This window comes from Lampris incognitus, chromosome 2 (assembly GCF_029633865.1).
Source record: "Lampris incognitus isolate fLamInc1 chromosome 2, fLamInc1.hap2, whole genome shotgun sequence".
NCBI classification, from domain to species: domain Eukaryota; kingdom Metazoa; phylum Chordata; class Actinopteri; order Lampriformes; family Lampridae; genus Lampris; species Lampris incognitus.
The window spans coordinates 52,886,939-52,910,483 of record NC_079212.1 but is presented as its reverse complement, the minus strand read 5'-3'; the positions used below and the strand labels follow the sequence as shown (position 1 = coordinate 52,910,483).

Genomic DNA, 23,545 nt, shown 5'->3' with positions numbered 1-23,545 from the left:
CTGCTCCCATTTCCTCGCAAAGAATGGAAAAAAAGGCGGCTCTTTAACGGGCGCGCCTTGATGTAATTAACCATGTCCACTGCTTTGTTCAGTACGTCGGAAAGTTCTTTTGGTAGCGTCTTAGCAACAAGTGCCTCTCAGTGAAGGAAGCAGTGGGTTGTTCGTATATCAGGGTTTTGCACTTTGGCCCTGGTAATGAAACCTTTGGCACTGCCCGTCATTGCAGCCGCGCCGTCGGTGCAAATACTGATACAGTTCTTCCAGCTCAAACCACCCTTGTCAAGATACTCAGTTGTCACACGGAAGATTTCTTCTCCTGTAGTGTTGTTGGGGAGCAGTTTGCAAAATAAAAAGTTCTCTCTAATACGGCCCCCATCAACAAAGCGAACATTTGCTAAAAGCTGAGCATGCCCGCTCACATCAGTTGACTCGTCGAGTTGTAAGGAGAAATGTCCACTGGCCTTGATTTTATCCAAAACGACATCTTCAATATCGGCAGACATGCTATTGATTCGCCTCGCTATTGTGCAGTCTGACAGCGGGACCTTGGCTACTTCTTTGGCAGCTTGTGGGCCAAGCATTTTGGTAACAATTGCCGTGCAAGCAGGTATTATGACGGACTCTGCGATTGTGTGGGGCTTCTTGGCTTTCGCTACTATTTCTGCTACGAGGTAGCTGGCCTCCAGAGCCTTCTCGGATACTTTGGCAGCTTTACACATGACTTTCTCTTGCCGCGATTGCTGGGTTTTAAGGCGAACAAAGTACTCCTTCCCCTTGTTTTTAAGATGTGGGTGTTTTTGCTTCAGATGTCGTTTGAGTTTGTTGGGAACCATAGTTTGGTTTGCCAGTGTCTTTCCACATACGAGGCAGAGCGGGAGAGGGCATGCATCATCGGTACTAATGAAGCCAAGTGCAATGTAGCTGTCGTGGTATCGCAAAATCTTTGTCTTTGTCTTTTTAGCCTTGCCCTTGCTAGTAGCCTTGCCCTTACTAACATTAGCATCTCCCGGTGGTACGACGGGTGCAGACGACTCCGAACTGGAGGATAAAAGCCGGTTGTTGCTAGAAGAAGGCTCCGGTTCACTGTCAGTGTCTGTTGAAGTATCCCCATCTGTTGGAGCTTCTGGTGGGACTTTTCTTTTTAGGAAACGATCCATGGCTTGGTTTTGGGTTTTAGCGGCATCAAAATGTCAGGACGTGTAAAATGATAACAACGATGCCCTGACCTTACGTGACCGCGCACTGCACTGACCCGTATGTAATGTGGGAGGGGAAATGGGCACGCGAGACAGTTTCTCATGAGTATGTAGGCTATTTATTTATCTGAAATGAATTTATTTATCCATTTATTTATTCATCCATTCATTTATTCGGTAACATTTTGTAAAATAAATTAGTATTTTAATTTTTGATAATTGATATGAAAAATGTTAGATTTGCAAATTTTTTCACGGCACCCCTGACGCTGTCAGACAGCATACCAGGGTGCCGCGGCATACAGTTTGAGAAACGCTGGTGTAGAGAACAAGCAAATGTACCAATGAAATCCTTTTTTCTTTTATTTTGTATTTTACTTTTTTTTTCTAATTAAGACAGGTAGACAGAAATGAGGGAGGGAGAGAGGTATGTGACATGCAACAAAGGTCGCTGACTGGATTCAAACTGGTGACGTTGTGACCATGTGGCATGCCCTCTAACCATTCAGCTATAGAAGCACCCTGAAATCCTTATTTCAATGCTTACCTGGTCAAAGCGCTCTTCCATCAGCTCACGGCAGTAGCGGCTCTCCACCAAGGAGGTCTTGGCGGGCACAGGCGTAGAACCAAAGCTGAGGAAGCCCTGTGCTGTGCTGTAGCCCAGAAGGCCAAAGAGGGCATTAGACTGCTGTGGCTGCACCGACTGGAAGCTGGTGAAGGGTGTGATGTGACGCGGCTTGGTGCCAAAACCCAACAATTCCTTACAGTACTTGTCATGGACTAGCTGCTGCTGTGTGATCTCCTCCATTTCCTCACGCATACGCTGGAGCAGGAGGGGATAAATAGGCAGGACAGAAAAGGGAAGGTGTGGTTATTAATGATTAAAAATAAGAAACCCTACCAAACAAACCTCTTTTTTTACCATGACAAATTAGGAAAACATGATGCAACCAGGTTTTTGGGCAAAAGGAATGACAAAATACGTATACACTGATGAGCCAAAACATTAAGACGACCTGCCTAATATTCTGTTGGTCCTCCATGTGCTGCCAAAACAGTGCCGACCCACCGAGGCATGGACTTTACAAGACCCCTAAAGGTGTCCTGTGGTATCTGGCACAAAAACATTTGCAGCAGATCCTTCAAGTCCTGTAAGTTGTGAGGTGGAGCCACCGTGGGTCAGACTTGTTGGTCCAGCACAACCCACAGATGTTCAATCACACTGACATCTGGAAAATGTGGGGGCCAGGGCAAAACCTTGAACACTTCATCATGTTCCTCAAACCATTCCTGAAAAATGTGTGCAGTATGGCAAACATTATCCTGCTGAAAGAGGCCACTGTCATCAGGGAATACCACTGCCATGAGGGGTGTACCTGATCTGCAACAATTTTTAGGTAGGTGGCACATGTCACACTGACGTCCACATGAAAGGCCGGATCCACGGTTTCACAGCAGAACATTGCAGGGTGTCTCCCCGCCTGCTGCCCGATGACTGCTGGGATAGGCTCCAGCATCCCGTGACCCCAATTGCGATAAGCAGCTTGGATAATGGATGCACGGATGGATGACACTAACTCTGCCATGTCTCAGCTCTCTCGTCAGCCCCAAACAAAGTAAATACACATGGTAGCATCTTCCCCCTATCTACCTCTACTGGAATTTGATATTGTTCCCGGCCTCGGCTCAGCACTAAATTGTGCACGGCCTGTCATATACTAGCGGCTCCGTTTGTCCATTTATAAACAAATATAACATGTTAATCATGCTGTCATATTGCTTATTACTAATGCAATATAAGTTGGATTAAACGCCGTGACACCATCAGCACAGGTGGCTGATGTAGGCTTTTAATTTGCCAGAACATCTCACAACGACAAATGCCGGCTCAGTCAGTTTGCATAAAATCCAACTGGTTTAAACTTGTACACCAGACCGAACCAGCAAAACCAGACCCCGACCCAACTCTAGAGTTGTCATCATGTTTTGGCTCATTACCAGTGTTTGTGACACACAGCTAGACCTTTATAATTACCAGTGTTTGTGACACACAGCTAGTCCTTTATGATACCAATGACCCTAGGCCTTGGGTTTTGGGTTGATGTAGGTTGCAGAATAAAATAACTATGTCTCCTTGGCTAAACTAGTTCTCACCTCTCCCTCCATGCTGCTGATGCGAACCAGCTCATTAAGAATGAGGAGGGCACCGTGGACCCTGTCGTCACGATTCATCCCCTTCTCTTTTGCCAAGGTTTCATCAAAGCCTTTCTCTGCTTCCTCAAAGGTCTGCTGTTAAATGAAAGCACACAATTCATGGGTTCCCACTGTGAAGGCAGACTTTTCTCCTTTGCCAAGTCTATGTACATTCATGAACTCACAGTGGCGAGAAAAATATGGTGTTATTGGGAAGAGTTGACTTACTTTGTACCACTGTGGTTTCTGCATTTCCTTGGTCTCCCTCTGAGTGGTAAGAATGAGGCATGCTCGGAGTGCTGACACAGCCCCTTCTCGAATGGCCTGCTTAGAGTCCCACACTGCATAAAAAATATTGTCAAAAAAGGGCTGCACTTGCTGAAAAAAGAAGGTGGGGGCACTCACAGCCAGCTCCCTCAAAACCAGCACCTGGAAAAGAAACAAATAAGCATTCATGCCCTTAGAATTTGAATGCCTTTTGCATGAAACTTACTAGGAAATTACTGCGATATTTCATGCCCAGTCACTCTGTTAACCTTGTGTACTATATAAACATTTGTCAAGCTAGTGTTTTCTGTAACAACCCAGTCATATATAGCGCTAAAACATGCTGTTGCTTAAATGCATCTTAATTAAAGCAATACTGACAGTGATGTCAGAAACCGCCTCCAGTACAACAGAACTGTCATTACAAATACAAGTCACCTGCCATCATCATCACTGGAAGACATCAGTAGATTCACCATGCATAAATAGCACCAAGCACTGGCGCTATTGCAGCAACAAAACCCAGTCGGCCTGTGATGTCCTGCTCAATACTCACTGCAGCATGGCGCCTGCCTTCATTTCTGTCTGCCCCAAGCCACTCTAGGGCCCTCTTCACTTCAAACTCCACATACTCAGCAGTGAAAGTATCCCCTGCCATAGAGAGATGGCCCATGGCTTTGGAAGCCATCTCCATCACGACTGGGTCACTGGAAGGGAGCAGGTTACGCAGGTAGTTGGCAAACCGGCTAATCCTGGTGGCATTACCGCCCTCTACTCCAATTAGGCTCACTGAAACAAATCATCAACTCATGCAGTTATACTGCTATATCATTTTGTGTAGTAAAGACATCAGTACAGTAGAGAGCAACTACAGATAGCAACAGCAGCCAGCAATCTCAAAGTCATGAACAGTTTAACCAAGACCTTCAGCTAAATGAAAGGGAAATGTGACTTGTTGGGGCAGAGGGCTTACCAATAGCAAGAATTCCTCCTTTCTTCTCATTTACATCAGAGCTGGACACCAGCTCAAAAATGTGATGGTTCAACTCATCATAAAATGTTGTGGCTTCATCTTGACTTAACTAGGAAGGGATAAAAAGCAATTATGAAAAACACACGAGCACTACAACATGTGACCAAGCAATGTGATGCTGTTCAACATTTATGGATGGAAATCAGTCTCCGCAGAACTTGAACTGAAGATGTTAATGAATTCATGATGCTTGACAAACTAAGCATATGTTGATGTTATTGAAATGTTTCAGTGACCCTTAGATAGATATTTGAATACACTGGGTCTGAATTCAGCTACTTGAAATTCAGATTAAAAAAAATCATATTTTGATAATTCAGGTTAACATTTTCAGGTTGAATATACTGGGTCTGATTTCAGCTCCTTGAAAGACAGATTTTTAAAAAAAATCAAGTTTTGAAAATTCTGATTAAAGAGCGACCGGGATTTCCCTCCTACCTGAAACGACCATGGGCGGTGTAACGAGCTGTGGTTACATGTTAGCTGTGTTAGCTTAGTACTAGCTAGGCGGCACCAGGATAGCTTAGCATAGAGTCATTCAGACAAAGTCCATAGTAGGATTTCGCACTTGTGTCACTTTAATAGCCTATACTTGCCACCATACAATGCCTGGTTACAACGGCACTATGAGCTTTCAACACACATGTAGTGATACACAGCTGTACACGAACCGAGCTGTTACTAAGGAGAGACACGTGACTGTTGTACAATAGACAGGTAGACTGGGAATGACGCTGGCTCCAGTGATGAGTCGCAGTATATACATGAAGCGCTACCCAGTGACCAAATATGGTACTACAACCAAAATACTGTCCCAAAACACAGTAGGTATATTTCTGACTGTTACAGCGGTCAAAATGACAGCCGATTTTTAAACTCTATTGTGTCAAGATAAATACCCAATTGAGATATTAATGCATTACATATGTTAGTATGTCTGTTAGGAAACTACTTGACATCAAATTAACATTTTAACAACTTTAGTACTATTTTTCAAACAATTCAAAATGGCCGCTGTCCAACACCTGTAAACACTGCAACACCTCGGTGGTAGTCATGTCTGGTGACCAGACATGTTGGACATAATCAAACATCAAATTAATTTATCCAGTTCATCATTGGGCAGCAGGAAAGGAAACACCCTTGGAGTCAAAGCGTAGCGCGGCAAGTTGTTTTCTTCATTTACTGCTCTCCCGCGTATGTCATGTGAGCATAGGGTAGTGTGTGTGTACGTGAATCCCACATGGCCAGGTCTTTCCGACCCTCTGACTGGGTCGATTGTGTAACATTAAAAAGGACACTTTTTTTTAATCACAGCCTTTGCCATTTGAAAATTGCGTTCTATTACATCATGATTTCGATTTGAATTTGATTAACCGTTCGGCCCTAACTTTTAGCAATGGAAGTATATACACATAAAGATAAAGATAGGGGGCGCTGGTGAGCAGTAACATGTGAAGATGTCTTTAGATTGAGCTCCTGATCAGCGCGAACTTTTCATTAATATTTTAACTTTTCAGATCAAACACAGATAAATTAGGTTTAACACACACGATACTTAACCGCTAGCACACCGGACTCACAACCCTGTACTTGCATATCGATCATCTAGAAGACGCGATGGGCAAAAACAAATCCAGCAGTGACCAGGCCGCTAAAGCCTCGGGCTCTGTGAAAGCCCCGGACGAGGAGTCTACAGACCTATCTGGGGTGATGGCTGCCATCGCGAGCAGTGAGAGCAAGATCTTGGCACGGATAGATTCATTCACAGAGGATCTGAATGCAAAAATAGACGCTATAAAGGCCGGCATGGCGAAACAAGAGACCCGTCTGAAAGACGTGGAGGACGGCCTGAACACATACTCAGACAAGACCACGAAAATGGAGGAGGACATCGGCCAGCTAAAATCTGAAGTCGCTATGCTACGCCAGAAGGTAGACGGTATGGAGGGGCGACAACGCCGGTGTAATGCATGCATTGTCGGGATAAAGGAGGGATTCGAGACCAGCGGAGGCCAGCAGCCTACTGTTACCATCGCTACACTACTGCAGGAGTTACTGGGCCTCAGCTTCACCCCGACCCTAGACTGGGCTCACCGCGGCCTGCGGCACTCGACCAACGAAGGAGAACCCCCCCAGATCATCGTGGTGAAGTTTCACTATTTCTCAGAGAGGGAGGAGGTTTTCCGCAAAGCTGCCCGTTCAGCTCCGTTGAGCCTGCACGGCAAGAGAGTGAGCATCTTCTTGGATTACACCGCGGCAGTGGCGAAGAAGAGAGCGGCCTTCTCCGAAGCTAAACGGCTCCTCCGGAGCTGCCAGGGATTCAAGTTCGGGATCCGGTTCCCGGCGGTGCTTCGTATCACTTCATCGTCCGGCCAAGAAAAGCAGTTCGAAGACCCATCTAAGGCGATGGGTTATATCAGGGAGAATCTAAAGCCTCACGACAATGTACAGTAAGATGTTGATAAACTCCAATATATTTGTGGCTAACTGGTATTGGCGGCTAATTGATATTAGCTGCTAAGTGCCAACAGCTAGCGGAAGTAACTAGCTAAGACACCAAGACAACAGGGTAACGTTATGGTTTAACTTTATCTATTTACTTTAACTTTTGTAATTTGAGACTCACAGATAATGTTACATTTTTCATTTAATAAGAATGTCTCATACCTGCTGCCCATTTAAAAAAGCTATTTTTCTGTTTTATTATTATCGTGTGTGTGCATGTATATGTGTGTATGGATGCTAATTATTATGAGACCCGTAACAGTGCTTTGGTGACGACTGCTAGGGCGACACCCAGGTCAGTGTCACTTACCTACAAAGGAACTGTATTATAACTGCTGTTATATGGGTGTAGATATATTTTCCTTCCTTTTCTTTTTTTTTTAATTTTAATTTTTTTAAAAATATAATAATATAATCTTAACAAGACCACTGTTCGCCCTGGTTGGGGCTTGTTAGAGGGTTTTTATATGGTTATTTGCCAGGTTATACTAGAAATGGGGGATGCGATCTTTAGGGAATTAGTAGATCAGCATGGGTTCTCAAGGCTCTGTTTTTGTTTTGTAGCTAGTAGGCAGGGACTTTTTCTTTTCTTTTCTCTTTTCATTTTTAGAAAAAATGTTTGACACTCAGAATACAGGTTATCTTCGTTTTTTGAGCTGGAATATAAAGGGAATTCACAATCCAGTAAAGCGTAGTAGGGTTTTTGTACATTTAAAATCTTTGAGAGCTGATGTCATGTTCTTACAGGAAACTCAACTTCGGTCAAGTGAACACACATCTTGATCAGGAAGGGTATCCCATTCGTTCCACTACTGACTATTTCTGACCCCAGGGGAAGGTATGTGATAGTGACGGGTAACCTGTATGGTACACTTGTGGCACTGGCAAATGTATATGGACCAAACTGGGATGACCCACTTTTTTTCTCTAGTTTCATAGCAGCCCTCCCAGACTTAAATAATTACCGATTAATATTGGGGGGAGATTTTAATTGTGTATTTCATCCATATTTGGACAGATCAAACCCAAGACCTAATAGTAAAGTTTCGAAGGCAGGTGCTGTTATCCATTCATTTATGGAATCCTACTCTCTTTTTGATCCCTGGAGAAGAAACAACCCAACTACTAAACAATACTCCTTTTTTTCCCCAGTGCACCATTCTTACTCAAGGATTGACTTTTTTCTCCTGGATAGTAGGGTCCTTCCTATGGTTAGGGGGAGCCAATATAATAGTATTGTTATTTCGGATCATAGTCCTGTACATCTTGATATAGGTTTCATAGACTGCCCTAAACCCCAACGCACCTGGCGATTTGATCCTCTATTACTGTCCAGGGACTCCTTTAAAAATTTTCTCTCCCAGCAGATAGATATCTTTATGGAATTCAACCATACTCCAGATATGCCACTAACTATTGTTTGGGAGGCTCTCAAAGCCTACCTTAGAGGCCAAATAATCTCATACACAGCACATGAGAGAAAGAAACATAAACAACGTCTAACAGAACTGTCCCATAGTATAGCGGAAGTGGACCGTTCATATGCCGATTCCCCAACACCTGAACTTTATAAGAAAAAAATATTATTAAAAACAGAATTCGACAATCTCTCCATTAAACAAACAGAACAATTATTCTTTAAATCAAAACAGACATTTTATGAGCATGGAGAGAAAGCTGGAAAACTATTAGCCCATCAGGTTAGACAGTCCATAGCCGCTAACACTATTTCTGAAATTTGCACAGCAGCTGGGGTAAAGACTGCCGACCCTGACACCATCAATAACCAGTTTAAACAATTTTATATTACCCTTTATAGTTCAAAACCGCCCAGCGACTTGTTGCATATTTCAACTTTTTTAGACGGTCTGACCACACCAAAAATTGCCCTTGAAGACAGAGCACAGATAGACAGAGAGATATCAACAGAGGAAGTGATACAAGCAATTAAATCCATGCAGAGCAACAAAGCACCAGGTCCGGATGGTTTCACAATTGAAATGTATAAAGAATTTGCTACCAAGATGGCACCAATACTTAACCTGATGTATCAGGAAATTTTTAACCAACAGAAATTGCCCCAAACTATGATGCAGGCAATCACATCAGTGTTACTTAAAGAAGAAAAAGATCCCCTAATGTGTGGCTCCTACCGTCCTGTAAGCTTGTTGAATTGCGACTACAAAATCCTTACAAAAATCTTGGCCACCCGTATTGAAACTGTTGTCCCAACGGTTGTTAACCCTGATCAAACTGGTTTTATACCAGGCAGGCAGTCATTCTATAACATGCGCCGCCTATTTAATGTACTGTACACACCACATTCCGTAGAACAGACAGAAGTAGTGATTTCTTTAGATGCTGAGAAGGCATTTGACCGCATCGAATGGCAATATCTATTTGCTGTTCTAGAAAGGTTTGGCTTTGGTTTCACATTCCTAGCATGGGTTAAAATATTGCATTGCTCACCGACAGCCGCAGTGCGGACGAATAATATTATTTCTGATTATTTTTCCCTCCATAGGGGCTGCAGACAGGGCTGCAGCCTCTCTCCTTACTTTTTCGATTTGGCAATTGAGCCACTCGCTATAGCTCTTAGGGCAGAGGATGGCATTAAAGGTATCTCACGAGGTGGTAAATTGCATAAGGTATCACTTTATGCAGATGACCTGTTGTTATATATATCCAACCCAATAGAATCTATACCAAGACTATTACTTACCCTGGATAACTTTGGTCGCCTGTCAGGTTATAAGATAAACTATTCAAAGAGCTTGCTTTTTCCAATTAACCACACTGATAGAGACTACTCTAGCTTTCCATTCAAACTTGAACATAATGTATTTACATATTTAGGAATCAAAGTCACTCATACAATGGGGAGGTTATATAACCATAACTTTAAAACACTAATAGAACGAACAAAAGATTTTAAAAAGTGGTCAACGCTACCAATTTCATTAGCGGGCCGCATTAATATAGTTAAAATGACAGTCTTACACAGATTTCTCTATCTTTTTCAAATGATTCCCATATTCATACCTAAGACAACTTTTCAACAATTAGATAGATTAATTTCATCATTCATCTGGAACAATTCAAACCCCAGGATGAAGAATATATACTTGGAGGTCCCTAAGGAGACAGGGGGATTAGGTTTGCCTAACTTTATTTGTTACTACTGGGCTGCGAACATTGTAAAACTTTTACATTGGGCATTTACATATGAGAATCAACAGGGTACAGATTGGGTTCACATGGAACTCTTATCCAATCCTTTACCGATATTCACCTCTCCACTACCACATAATTGTAACATACAAATAACAAACCCAGTGGTTAAAGCTTCACTTAGGATATGGCTCCAGTTTAGGAGGCATTTTGGATTAAAGCATGCTAGCGGTCTTTTTCCAGTAGCAAATAATCAATTCTTCTTGCCATCTGTGTTAGATAACACATTTCAACTTTGGCATAGAAATGGACTGGTGTTTTTCTGTGATCTATTTAAAGATGGAACATTCACCTCATTTGAAACACTTACCAAAGACCATAACATACCCAGATCCCATTTTTTTAGATACCTTCAAATCCGTAGTTTTGCCAAGGAAGTGTTTCCCTCATTTCCGTATCTGCCAACCAGGAGCCAATTAGATGTTATTCTAGAGAAGGATCCCTTTGGGAAAAAACGGGTCTCTATAATTTACACACTGATACAGGGATTGAAACAGATATCCTGGGACAAAACAAAAACTGCATGGGAGAGAGATTTGGGAGTAGAGCTTTCTGAAGAGGCATGGCGGGACAGCTTAACTCGTATTCATACGTCTTCATTGTGTATACGACATGGGTTAATTCAGTTTAAGGTGCTTCACCGTCTTCACTACTCGGGGGACAAGCTTGCCAGAATCTTTCCCACCACAGACCCTAGCTGTCCGAGGTGCAGTCATAGTCCAGCCTCGGTGGGACACATGTTCTGGGCATGCCCCTCCCTCAACAGTTATTGGGGACAGATATTTAATGTATTCTCACATATCTGTAAACAGACCATAAACCCCGATTTTCACACAGCCGTCTTTGGCATACCACCCCCTAACTGTAAGGTCACAACTTTGCAGGCAAATGCTCAAGCATTTGCCTCATTACTAGCACGCAGACTTATCCTATTTAACTGGAAGTCAAATAAAGCGCCATCATTTATGCAGTGGTTGAGGGAGGTGCTGTCCTTTCTACCTTTAGAAAAGCTCCGATATAAAATATGTAAAACGCGCAAAAACTTTACTTTGACCTGGAGTCCTTTCATAGACTTTATTGAAGGGTTTCCCTTTTATTGAATGTACTTTTTATTTACCTGGTTGTAACGAAAATACTTATAGATATATGTGTACAACTTTATATTGTCTTCAAAAATATGGTTATTATGTGGAATTGGAACAAGAAATCCCTGCGTAGTCCTTTTTTTTTTTTAGCCTTGGGGGGGAGGGGGGATTCCTGCATGTTTATTTTTGTTGTTGTTGTTGTTGTTGTTCGTGTGCTTTGTATACCTGTTCCAAAAAAACTTGAAAATTGGAAAATAAAGTAAAAAAAAAGAAGAAAAAAAAGATAAAGATAATGAAATCTGTGTCCCACTTTACCAGTTGTCCCACTTGACCTGTATTCACTATACTGTTTACATCATGAAATAAGTTGACCTGTATTCACTATACTGTTTAAATCATGAAATAAGTTGACCTGTATTCACTATACAGTTTACATCATGAAATAAGTTGACCTGTATTCACTATACTGTTTACATCATGAAATAAGTTGACCTGTATTCACTATACTGTTTACATCATGAAATAAGTTGACCTGTACTCACTATACTGTTTACATCATGACATAAGTTGACCTGTATTCACTATACTGTTTACATCATGAAATAAGTTGACCTGTTTGCACTACACTGTTTACATCATGAAATAAGTTGACCTGTATTCACTATACTGTTTACATCATGAAATAAGTTGACCTGTATTCACTATGCTGTTTACATCATGAAATAAGTTGACCTGTATTCACTATACAGTTTACATCATGAAATAAGTTGACCTGTATTCACTATACTGTTTACATCATGAAATAAGTTGACCTGTATTCACTATACTGTTTACATCATGAAATAAGTTGACCTGTATTCACTATACTGTTTACATCATGAAATAAGTTGACCTGTTTGCACTATACTGTTTACATCATGAAATAAATGTCAGCAGCCAAGTCCTGCACTTGTCTGGACCACTTAACGTTCGAAACTGAGGAACAGATGCAACAATGCTTCAGTCAGAAATATGGCCCACTGTTGTACAATACTGATAATGATGCCAAATATGCTCGTTTTTATGTACACATTTCACCTGTGATTTGAAGTCTAGATAGATTTTATTTGACCTGATCGGTTTACACGTCTCTTCCTCTGAGCCCTTTCCTTCTGTCTCTGATCGTGGTGGTCTGAAGGAAACGGAGAGAACGTACCCACTGTCTACTACAACACAGTGCACATGTACCACCGCGGTGGTCATGCACAGGCACTCAAATGGCGCAACGTGTCGTATCTAGCTCACTGATAAAATCAAAAGTTTTCATATATTGCAGCAGACAGTCAAATTATTCAGTACATAAGATTAGGTTTTCATTGTAGGTTACTCAAATCTTCTTAATGAAATAAACACTATGTTGTCAATAAAACAGCAGTATTGCCATGGCAATACTGATGGTGGCGGCCATGTTTCAAACCCTCTTCCAGACTCTTGACTGTTTTATGAACCTAACCCACTCATAGCACTATGTGGTGTTAATGAAGAGGAGAGGTTCCCGAAAACCAAGCGTGATGCTCTGTCCTGGCACAACGGGCGGTCTCGTTCAGATGGAAGGGTGCTGCCCTACTGTCCTGGCACAACGGGCGGTCTCGTTCAGATGGAAGGGTGCTGCCCTACTGTCCTGGCACAATGGGCGGTCTCGTTCAGATGGAAGGGTGCTGCCCTACTGTCCTGGCACAACGGGCGGTCTTGTTCAGATTGAAGGGTGCTGCCCTACTGTCCTGGCACAACGGGCGGTCTTGTTCAGATGGAAGGGTGCTACCCTACTGTCCTGGCACAACGGGCAGTCTTGTTCAGATAGAAGGGTGCCGCCCTACTGTCCTGGCACAACGGGCGGTCTCGTTCAGATGGAAGGGTGCCGCCCTACTGTCCTGGCACAACGGGCGGTCTCGTTCAGATGGAAGGGTGCTGCCCTACTGTCCTGGCACGACGGGCAGTCTTGTTCAGATGGAAGGGTGCTGCCCTACCTATACACTCTCAATGGCTGCGGGACCTTATGGCCTGTCTAAAATAAGAGACAAGTTGACACTGAATTCGTGGATAAGAGGAAAGGTTCTCCAGAGTCTGGGGATCATTTCTTCAAGGCCTGGCATTGTGATGGAGCCATATCTGGATAGTGTTCGTGCCACTGACTTTCAACACTTACTACTACTTATTATGTTGCCAGGCCCCCTTTAACTTACTAATTCATGGGCGGTGTAACCACAACAGGACCTCCCCTCCTACAGGAGACACCGGGCGACCGTCCGATGGCGTTGGGGTGGGCCCGATAGAACTCCTTCAGGAGTGCGGGGTCAGCCAGGTAGGATCGGGGCACCCAGCTGCGATCCTTGGGCCCATAACCAACCCAGTCCACCAGGTATTGGTAACCCCGGCCCTGGCAGAGAGCAGTCGGTTGACGTACCGGACCAAATCACTACCGTGGAGGACCCTGGGAGGCGAAGGAGCTTGGACAAGGGGAGACAGGGAGCTTGAGGCTACCGGTTTGAGGTGAGAGACATGAAACACAGGGTGAATCTTAAGTGAGGCAGGGAGGAAGAGACGTACCGCGGAGGGGTGGATGATGCGGTCAATGGTGTAGGGACCGACGTAGCAAGGGGCCAGCTTCCGGGAGAGTGTCAGGAAGGGGAGGTCCCTCGCCAGTAGCCACACCCTCTGGCCAGAATGACAGGCTGGGGCTGGCACTCTCCGCCGGTTAGCTCTGCGCCGGGACCGCCCTGTGGCCCGCAACATAGCAGCCCGGGCAGTCTTCCAGATGCGACAGCACTAGCGGAGATGGGCCCTCGTGGACGGGACCGCCACCTCCAACTCCTGACGGGGAAACAGAGGGGGTTGGTAACCGAGGGAGCACTCAAAGGGGGACAAACCGGTAGCAGAACTCTCCATGGTGTTCAGGGAATACTCCATCCAGGGTAGATGCTTGCTCCAGGAGGTGGGGTTGCTGGTGGTGACGCAACACAAGGCCGCCTCCAGGGTTTGGTTGGCCCGTTCCGCCTGCCCATTGGTCTGGGGGTGTTATCCGGAGGAGAGACTGAATGTGGCCCCAATCCCCTTACAGAAGGCCTGCCACACCTTAGAAGTGAACTGGGGACCACGGTCGGAGACTATGTCCTGAGGGATCCCATGGAGATGGATAACATGGGAGATGAGGAGGTCCGCCGTCTCAGCCACAGAGGAGTGCTTGGGAAGGATGACAAAATGGACAGCCTTAGAAAACCGGTCAACAATGGTCAAGATAGTATCATTACCTTGGGACACGGGGAGGCCAGTCACGAAGTCCAAGGCAATGTGTGACCAAGGTCGACTGGGAACAGGGAGGGGGTGCAAGAGACCAGCCAGTGGGCGATGGGTAGCCTAACTGCGGGCACAGGTGGGGCAGGCGGCCACGAACTCTTTTGTGTCTGCCTCCATAGTGGGCCACCAGAAGCGTCTGCGGATGAGGGCCACCATCCGGTGGACGCCGGAATGACAGGCGAACTGGCTGGAGTGCCCCCACTCCAGCACCTGGAACCGGACAGTGGACGGCACAAATAGGCGATTCCGGGGTCCGCTGCCTGGGTCGGGCTGGGTGCGCTGAGCTCTTCTCACCACTGATTCGATAGCCCAGGTGACGGCACCCACCACCCGGGCTGGGGGAAGGATGGTGTCAGGGGTGTCCAGTGCGTCAGGGGACCCATCTAGAAAGAGGCGGGAGAGGGCGTCTGCAACGACGTTCTTGGAACCTGAGCGGTAGGTGAGGGTGAAGTCGAACTGGCTGAAAAAGAGAGCCCAGTGCGCCTGCCGGGGGTTAAGCCTCTTCACCGTTGGCATGTAGGTCAGATTCTTGTGGTCTGACCACACAACGAACGGCTGCTTCACTCCCTCCAACCAGTGTCTCCACTCCTCCAGGGCGGCATGGACCGACAGCAACTCGCTGTTGCCGATTTCATAATTCCTCTCTGCTGGGCTGAAACGCCGGCAGAGGAAGGCACACGGGTGGACTCTCTGGTCCTCCTCCGACCACTGCGAGAGGACAGCTCTGATGCCCGTGTCTGATGCGTCCACCTCCACGATGGAACTGCTTGGATGGGTCAGGGTGAGTGAGCACCGGAGCTGTCGTAAACAGTTGTCACTGGTCGACGTCGTTGACCAGCGCTTGGAAGATGGCCTGGGCATTGGTGAGGCCAAAGGGCATGACGAGGTACTCGAAATGCCCTAGGTGCGTGTTGAAGGCCGCCTTCCCTTTGTCACACTCCCGAATACGCACCAAATGGTACGCACGCCATAGGTCTAATTTAGTGAACACCGTGGTGTGAATGAGTGCCTCGAAAGTGGAACTCAAAAGGGGAAGTGGATACTTCTTTTTAACAGTGATGTCATTTAACTGATGATAATCTATACAGGGCCTCAGGCTGCCATCCTTCTTTGCCACAAAAAAGAAGCCCGCTGCAACCAGGGATGACGAGGGCCTTATGATTCCTGAGGCCAAGGACTTCGTGATATAATTGTGCATAGACTCCTTCTCCGGGACCGAGAGGTTATACAACTGACCGGTGGGAAGGGCGGCCCTGGGAAGGAGGTCTATGGCGCAATCATAGGGACGGTGAGGGGGAAGTGAAAGTGCACTGTCTTTGCTAAACACGGGAGATAAATCTTGATAGACAGAAGGTACACCAGTGAGATCCGGAGGAGAGAGCACACAGCTGGGGCTACTGGTCGGAGAGAGAGCGGAGCGAAGGCAGTTGGCATGACATGCAATGCTCCAACCCATTATCCGCCCAGTGGACCAGGAGAAGTGGGGATCGTGCCTCTCCAATCACGGTCTACCTAACTCTAGGGGCACTGCAGGGGCATGCAAGACCAAAAAACGCGCCGTCTCTACGTGATTACTCGAAAGAGTGAGCGTGAGAGAAGCTGTGCTGTGTGTAATCCTACTGAGTGAAAGACTATCTAAAGCTTTGGCTGTGAGGGGAGTGTCGAGGGGGACGAGTGGAATGCCGGATCGCCGGGCCAGCGAGATGTTAATCAAACACTCATCTGCCCCCGAATCTAACAGTGCACTAATAGAAAGTGATTCCTTATCCCAGGTGAGAGTGACAGGAAACAACCGGTTGTGCTCCTTTTTGGACTGGGGCAGGGTGGTCAAGTTCATTTGGACACCCCCCACTAGTGAGTCTGGTCTTTGTGGGCAAGTCAGGCAGGCTCGGATGTAATGGCCCAATTTCCCACAGTAGAGGCAGAGTTGGTCACGCATCCTCTGCTCCCGCTCCTCCAGTGGAAGCCACGACCGACCCAACTGCATAGGTTCCTCCTCCAATCTGGGTGCAGATGATGCCAGGGGCAGCATGGGGTACTGAGAGGGCGGAGAGTGGCTGCAGGACGCTGGAACAGGGGACCTGCTAGTAGTTCGGGCGGGGGTAGGTCTATGAGAGACTCAAGCGTGTTGAGTGTGCTCCAGAAGCCACTCCCGCAACTGTTTGTCCATCCGGAGAGAGAGACTGATGAGCTCGTTGAAGGAAGAGGGCCGGTTTCTAACAATGAGATCCTAGATGGAATTGCTGAGCCCCCTCCTGTACCCGCTCTTAAGCGCTGTGTCATCCCACCCACTGTTAGCCGCCAGTATCCAAACCTCCTGGGGTAGTCTGCCACTGACGTAGCTCCCTGCTGGATAGAATGGAGGAGGCCAGTTGCGTCCTCCTCGTCCGCTGGGTGGTCAAACACTAAGCGAAATTCGCAGCGGAAGGCATCATAGTTGGTGGAGAACAGTTCGTGATGGCCAACCACCGCCAATGCCCAACTGGCTCTGCCAGTCAAGAGGGATATCACCAGGGCTACCTTAGCCTCTCCCGTCCTATACGTGGCTGGCTGGTGTTTTAACAGGAGCTCACACTGACCGCGAAAATCTCTGCACTGCTCGAACTCCCCACCAAAGGCTTTAGGACAGGGAAGGTTAGACTCAACACGGGGATCATGATATGGTTAACCGGAGGGAGGCTCGGAGGGACTGGGAGCTGGAGCTGGGCTGGGGCCAGAGACTGGGGTCAGCGACCGCCTGCCCGTCGGGTTTGCTTTGGCTCATTCGGGCTTCGACGTTCTGTTATGTAACATGAATGAAGACCAGATGCCAGTGTAGCGAAAGCCAAAGGACAGACGGACATAGAACACCGAGAAAACCCAAAGGCAATTTTAATGCAGGAAAATAAACAACACTGCCACAGGGATGATAACAGGGGAATCTCAGGTAGGGGTTGTTGTGACGATGTGCATGTGCCTGGCTACCAAAGTCCGAATCCGTAGAGCAAGGGGTTGTCCGAGGAAGCCCGGGTCCGATATCCAGGAAGTCAAGTCTGAAGGAAGGGGTCCAGGGAGAGAGACGCGGAGGGAGATCGCTGGAGAGGTCCAGGTAAAACGTGATGGTCATTGGGGATGAGGAGCGAGGGAGACGCGAGGGAGACGCGGGGAGCCATGGAAGTCGCGGAGGGAAGGTTTTGAGGGAAACAAAAACAGTGAGATGAAACACAAACAAACAGGAACACAGGAGTTAGCTACTGAGGAACCAAACAGCGTGGGAATAGGCACGAGAAAAGGGTAAGCAGGAAATCACTGGAATAGGCTTGTAAGAGCTTTACTGCAGGGTTCAGTACGTCGAAGCACTGAGAGACGTTCTGGGAGGCTTCTTGTAGAGGGCTGCCTGATTGCCGCAGGTGTGTCTGATAGATGATGGCAAACACCTGGTGCAGCACAGCGCTCATCTCCTCAGAGCGCAAACCAAGCGCTCAGATGTTACTGGCACGTCCGAGCTGGGGGAGTGGCTTAAACGTGCCGGGGAGGCAGCTCGGGGCGGTGTAACCACAACAGTTTCAGTCTTGAGTATTTTGAGGATGTTTAGCCTTTAGTTTGTTTAGTTCTTTTGGGCAAGGGGATCAAGGTAAGATGCCCAAGGGCATACACCCTATCACGTAGCTTACCTCCTGTTATACACACTCGGTTAGGAGCAGTTGCCACCCTCTGTATTTAGGTTTGGTGCTTTTGAGCATTGTCAAGGGGGGGCGGGGGTTACTTTTATCAGTAGTTCGGTTCCCTTGCCCTGTCATGATGTTTAAGTTAATAAATATTAATATTTTATTATTTTATTATATTTATACATTTACCTGTCTCACTGTGTTGCACCCTCACCTCACTGATACCCAGTGCACTAGTTGTTGTCCCTCACCAGGCCAAGGGATGTAACAACCATCTAGAATGGAATCATTAGTTAGGTTGGGAAACATGGGGAACGTGTTATGGGCAAAGCTACGGACCTGTAAATATCTGAAAAAATGTTGCCTAGGAAGTGAAAATCTGTCTGAAAGTTGCTGATAGGATGCAAAAACGTTATCAATATACAAGTCTTTAAAAGTGTTGATACCAAGATTTGACCAATCAAAGCTATGTTGGGCAATTTTAAAGGGTAAGTTGTGTAGAGGATAATTCTTAGTAGCTGTATTAGGAAATATCTCACTCTTGTTTAAGTTCAATTTGTATCCAGATATTTGACCAAATGATTGAAGAGTAGCAAGGGCAGCAGGGACAGAAATAGACAAGTTGGAAACATATAAAAGGAGGTCGTCTGAATAAAGGGAGACCTTCAATTCTACTCCATCTCTAAATATGCCTGTAAAATGGGGGTTAGATCGGAGCGCTATCGAAAGGGGTTCAATGGCGACTGCAAATAATAATGGACACAAAGGACAACCTTGTCTTGTAGAGCGATAGAGGCGAAAATAATCCGATTGAATATTATTTGTCCTGGCTGAGGCTAGCGGAGTGGAGTAGAGTAGCTTAATCCAAGAGATAAAATTTCTCCCAAAACCAAATTTTTATAAAGTATAAAAAAGGTAATCCCACTCCACTCTATCAAATGCCTTCTCGGCATCTAAAGATATCAAAGCTTCATGGGTATTAGAGTTAGGGACATTATAGATTGTATTAAATAGGTGTCTAAGGTTGGCAAAGGAGTGCCTATCTCGAGTAAACCCTGTTTGGTCCAAAGAAATAATAGATAGAAGAGTAGATTCCAGGCATAGCGCCGGCAGTTTTGATAACAATTTAAAGTCAGTGTTTAACAAGCTTATTGGGCGGTAGGAGGTGCAGGCTGCGGGATCTTTGCCTTTCTTCAAGAGAAGGGAAATTGAGGCTTGAGTAAGAGTTTGAGGAAGGCAACCTAAATCAAATGATTCATTAAACATTTCCATTAGTAAAGGGGCTAGCTTGTGCCAAAATTTCTTATAAAACTCAGAAGGATATCCATCTGGTCCTGGACATTTCCCGCTTTGTAGAGACAACGCAGCTATATATAGTTCTGCTATAGTGTTTGGCTTCTCTACCTCCTCTGTGACAAACTGCTCAATGGAGGGAATATCTAATTTATCAAAGAAAAACATCAAAATTTGGAGGTGTAGAACCCTGTTCAGATGCATAAAGAGACCTAAAAATTCCTTAAACGCATTATTAATTTCCGAAGCTTCATTAGCTTTACCTGAATTTGTTTGGATCTGGGGGATTTGATGGGATGATGATATTTGACGTAACTGGTGTGCCAGTAGCTTGTTGGTCTTGTCACCATGTTCATAAAACCTTGATCTCCTTTGGAGCAGAATTTCTGTAATACGATGCGTCGTAAGGATTATCTCTCCCCTGATACAGTGTATCCGAAAAATATTCACACCCCTTCACTTTCCCCACATTTTGTTATGTTACAGCTTTATTCCAAAATGGATTAAATTCCTATTTTTTCCTCATCAATGTACACACAATACCCCATAATGACATAGCAGAAAAGGTTTTGTAGAATTTTTTGCAGATTTATTAAAAATAAAAAACTGAAATATTGCATGTACATAAGTATTCACACCCTTTACTCAGTACTTGGTTGAGGCACCCTTGGCAGCAATTACAGCCTCAAGTCTTCTTGGGTATGAAGCTACAAGCTTGGCACACCTATATTTGGGGTATTTCTCCCATTCTTCTCTGCAGATCCTCTCGAGCTCTGTAAGGTTAGATGGGGAGTGTCGCTGCACAGCTATTTTCAGGTCTTTCCAGGGATGTTCAATGGTGTTCAAGTCTGGGCTCTGGCTGGGCCACTCAAGGACATTCACAGACTTGTCCCGAAGCCACTCCTTCGTTGTCTTGGCTGTGTGCTTAGGGTCGTTGTCTTGTTGAAAGGTAAACCTTCGCCCCAGTCTGAGGTCCTGAGCGCTCTGCAGCAGGTTTTCATCAAGCATCTCTCTGTACTTTGCTCCATTCATCTTTCCCTCGGTCCTGACTAGTCTCCCAGTTCCTGCTGCTGAAAAACATCCCCACAGCATGATGCTGCCACCACCATGCTTCACTGTAGGGTTGGTATTAGCAAGGTGATGAGAGGTGCCTGGTTTCCTCCAGACGTGACGTTTGGCATTCAGGCCAAAGAGTTCAATCTTGGTTTCATCAGACCAGAGAATCTTGTTTCTCATGTTCTGCGAGTCCTTTAGGTGCTTTCTGGCAAACTCCAAGCGGGCTGTCATGTGCCTTTTACTGAGCAAAGGCTTCCGTCTGGCTACTCTACCATAAAGGCCTGATTGGTGGAGTGCTGCAGAGATGGTTGTCCTTCTGGAAGGTTCTCCCATCTCAACAGAGGAACGCTGGAGCTCTGTCAGATTGACCATCGGATTCTTGGTCACTCCCTGACCCTTCTCCCCCGATTGCTCAGTTTGGCTGGGCGGCCAGCTCTAGGAGGAGTCCTGGTGGATCCAAACTTCTTCCATTTACGAATGATGGAGACCACTGTGCTCTTCACGAACTTCAAAGCTGTAGACATTTTTTTGTACCCTTCCCCAGATCTGTGCCTCGATACAATCCTGTCTCGGAGGTCCACAGACAATTCCTTTGACTTCATGGCTTGGTTTCTGCTCTGACATGCACTGTCAACAGTGGGACCTTATATAGACAGGTGTGTGCCTTTCCAAATCATGTCCGATCAATTGAATTTACAACAGGAGGACTCCAATCAAGATGTAGAAACATCTCAAGGATGATCAGTGGAAACAGGATGAACCTGAGCTCAATTTTGAGTGTCATAGCAAAGGGTGTGAATACTTATGTACATGCAATATTTCAGTTTTTTATTTTTAATAAATTTGCAAAGATTTCTACAAAACCTTTTTCACTTTGTCATTATGGGGTATTGTGTGTAGATTGGTGAGAAAAAAAAGGAATTTAATCCATTTTAAAATAAGGCTGTAACATAACAAAATGTAGGGAAAGTGAGGGGGTGTGAATACTTTCCGGATGCACTGTATATGCCTTCAAAGTTTGCCACAGCACTGATGCAGAAACATCAAGCGTTTTGTTTAGACTCACAAAGAAATCAATTCGCCGTGAAACAAAGTTAACAAAGTCCTCATTAGAAAGCAGGCGAGTATTAAGACGCCATGGCGCACATGTACTAGTAAAGATTTTAAAATATATATTCATAGAAACTGGAGCGTGATCTGATATAACAATAGCGTCATATTTACATGCAAACACAGATAGACATAATCGATTATCAACCAGGAAAAAGTCAATATGGGTATAAGTATGAAGGACATGGGGGGGAAAAAGGAATATTCCCTTTTAGAAGGGTTAAAAAAGCGGCAGGCGTCAGAAACAGCAAACTCCCTCATGAAAGACTGGATTACCTTGGCAGACTTTGAAAGTGTGCAGACATTAGAGGAGGAGCTATCCAATTGCGGATTAAGCCAGCAGTTGAAGTCTCCTCCTAATATTAAGTAGTGTGAAGACATATCAGGAAGTGTCAAGAAAAAATGTTTAAAGAAAGCATCATCGTCACAATTGGGAGCATAAACTTTAGCCAAAGCCACGTGAGTATTATGAATCTGGCCAGCAACTATGATTAATCTACCATTAGGGTCAGAGATAACATTTGAATGAACAAAGGGAACAGATTTGTGCAACAGAATAGCCACACCTCTTGATTTACCCAGGAATGAGGAATGGTAAGTCTGACCCACCCACCCTCTCTTCAACTTCAAATGATCTGAGGCTTTGAGATGGGTTTCTTGCAGAAGGATTATATGGGCACCCAGGTGGTGGAGATGGTGTGATACTTCGCTACATTTTATAGGGTTATTGAGCCCTTTACAGTTAAAGCTAGTGAATTTAATGTCTCTCTCACTGGACAATGCTTTTAAATTAGGTTGGGTCATAGCTAGGTATTGGGAGTGTTATATAACGACAATAGTGATGGTCCGCATCAATTCTCAAAACAGATACCTGACTGATGGAAAAAGAAAAAGAAAAAAACAAAAACCTACATATATGTACCACCCCCCTCCCACCCGCCCACCCAGACTCTTGCAGAAGCATCCCTTAATGACACAAACAAACTGTCACGCCTCATAGTGGCTCTACTATCAGCCTACCTACAGCTATTCGGTCGTTCCTTACAGAAATGTGACAAGTTATAACCTCAGGAAAAGGTGTCACTATTAAGTGTACCAGTAACAGGACGAGATATACACTAGGCTTGTGACGATTAGCCGATTTGCATCGGTGTATCGATGCAAGGGTCTACGATGCAGTGCATCGGTTGGAGTGGTGTGCATTGGATAGAAATTGCGCTGAAACTGCGATGCATCACCTTGTAAAAGCTTTGCATCTGTAAAATCCGATTTCTTATAATATATATATTTTTTAAAATGATTATTTTCATTCAATTCACTTACATAATTCTCTCAGCCATTTCTCAAACGAGTGAACTATTTGCTGCGGAGAAAAAAAAATTGGAGGCGGATTCACCTACTCACCACTAGGCGTCACTAGTAACTCAATATTTACGCCACAACAGCCGGCCTACTTCATACAATCAACGAGCAACATGGCAGAGACGGCAGACGAACAGATACACCTTTTACCAAGCCATACCTACATGTCCCATGTTTGGCATCACTTCGGATTCTTTAAAAGAGATGGAAACCTCGACAAGAGCCAAGCAA

At 45.3% G+C, this 23,545-nt stretch overlaps 1 protein-coding gene across 1 annotated transcript in view; it reads right to left on the bottom strand.

Moving 5' to 3' along the window:
• The window catches only part of mtor (mechanistic target of rapamycin kinase), a 400,677-nt gene that overhangs the window by 349,920 nt on the left and 27,212 nt on the right, over window positions 1–23,545 (bottom strand). The window contains exons 3-7 of the mRNA XM_056274929.1: window positions 4,630–4,738; window positions 4,213–4,445; window positions 3,618–3,818; window positions 3,351–3,485; window positions 1,744–2,019 (exon numbers count right to left, since the gene is read on the bottom strand). Coding sequence (XP_056130904.1) covers window positions 1,744–2,019; window positions 3,351–3,485; window positions 3,618–3,818; window positions 4,213–4,445; window positions 4,630–4,738 — 954 coding nt within the window. The remainder of the gene's footprint in view (window positions 1–1,743; window positions 2,020–3,350; window positions 3,486–3,617; window positions 3,819–4,212; window positions 4,446–4,629; window positions 4,739–23,545) is intronic.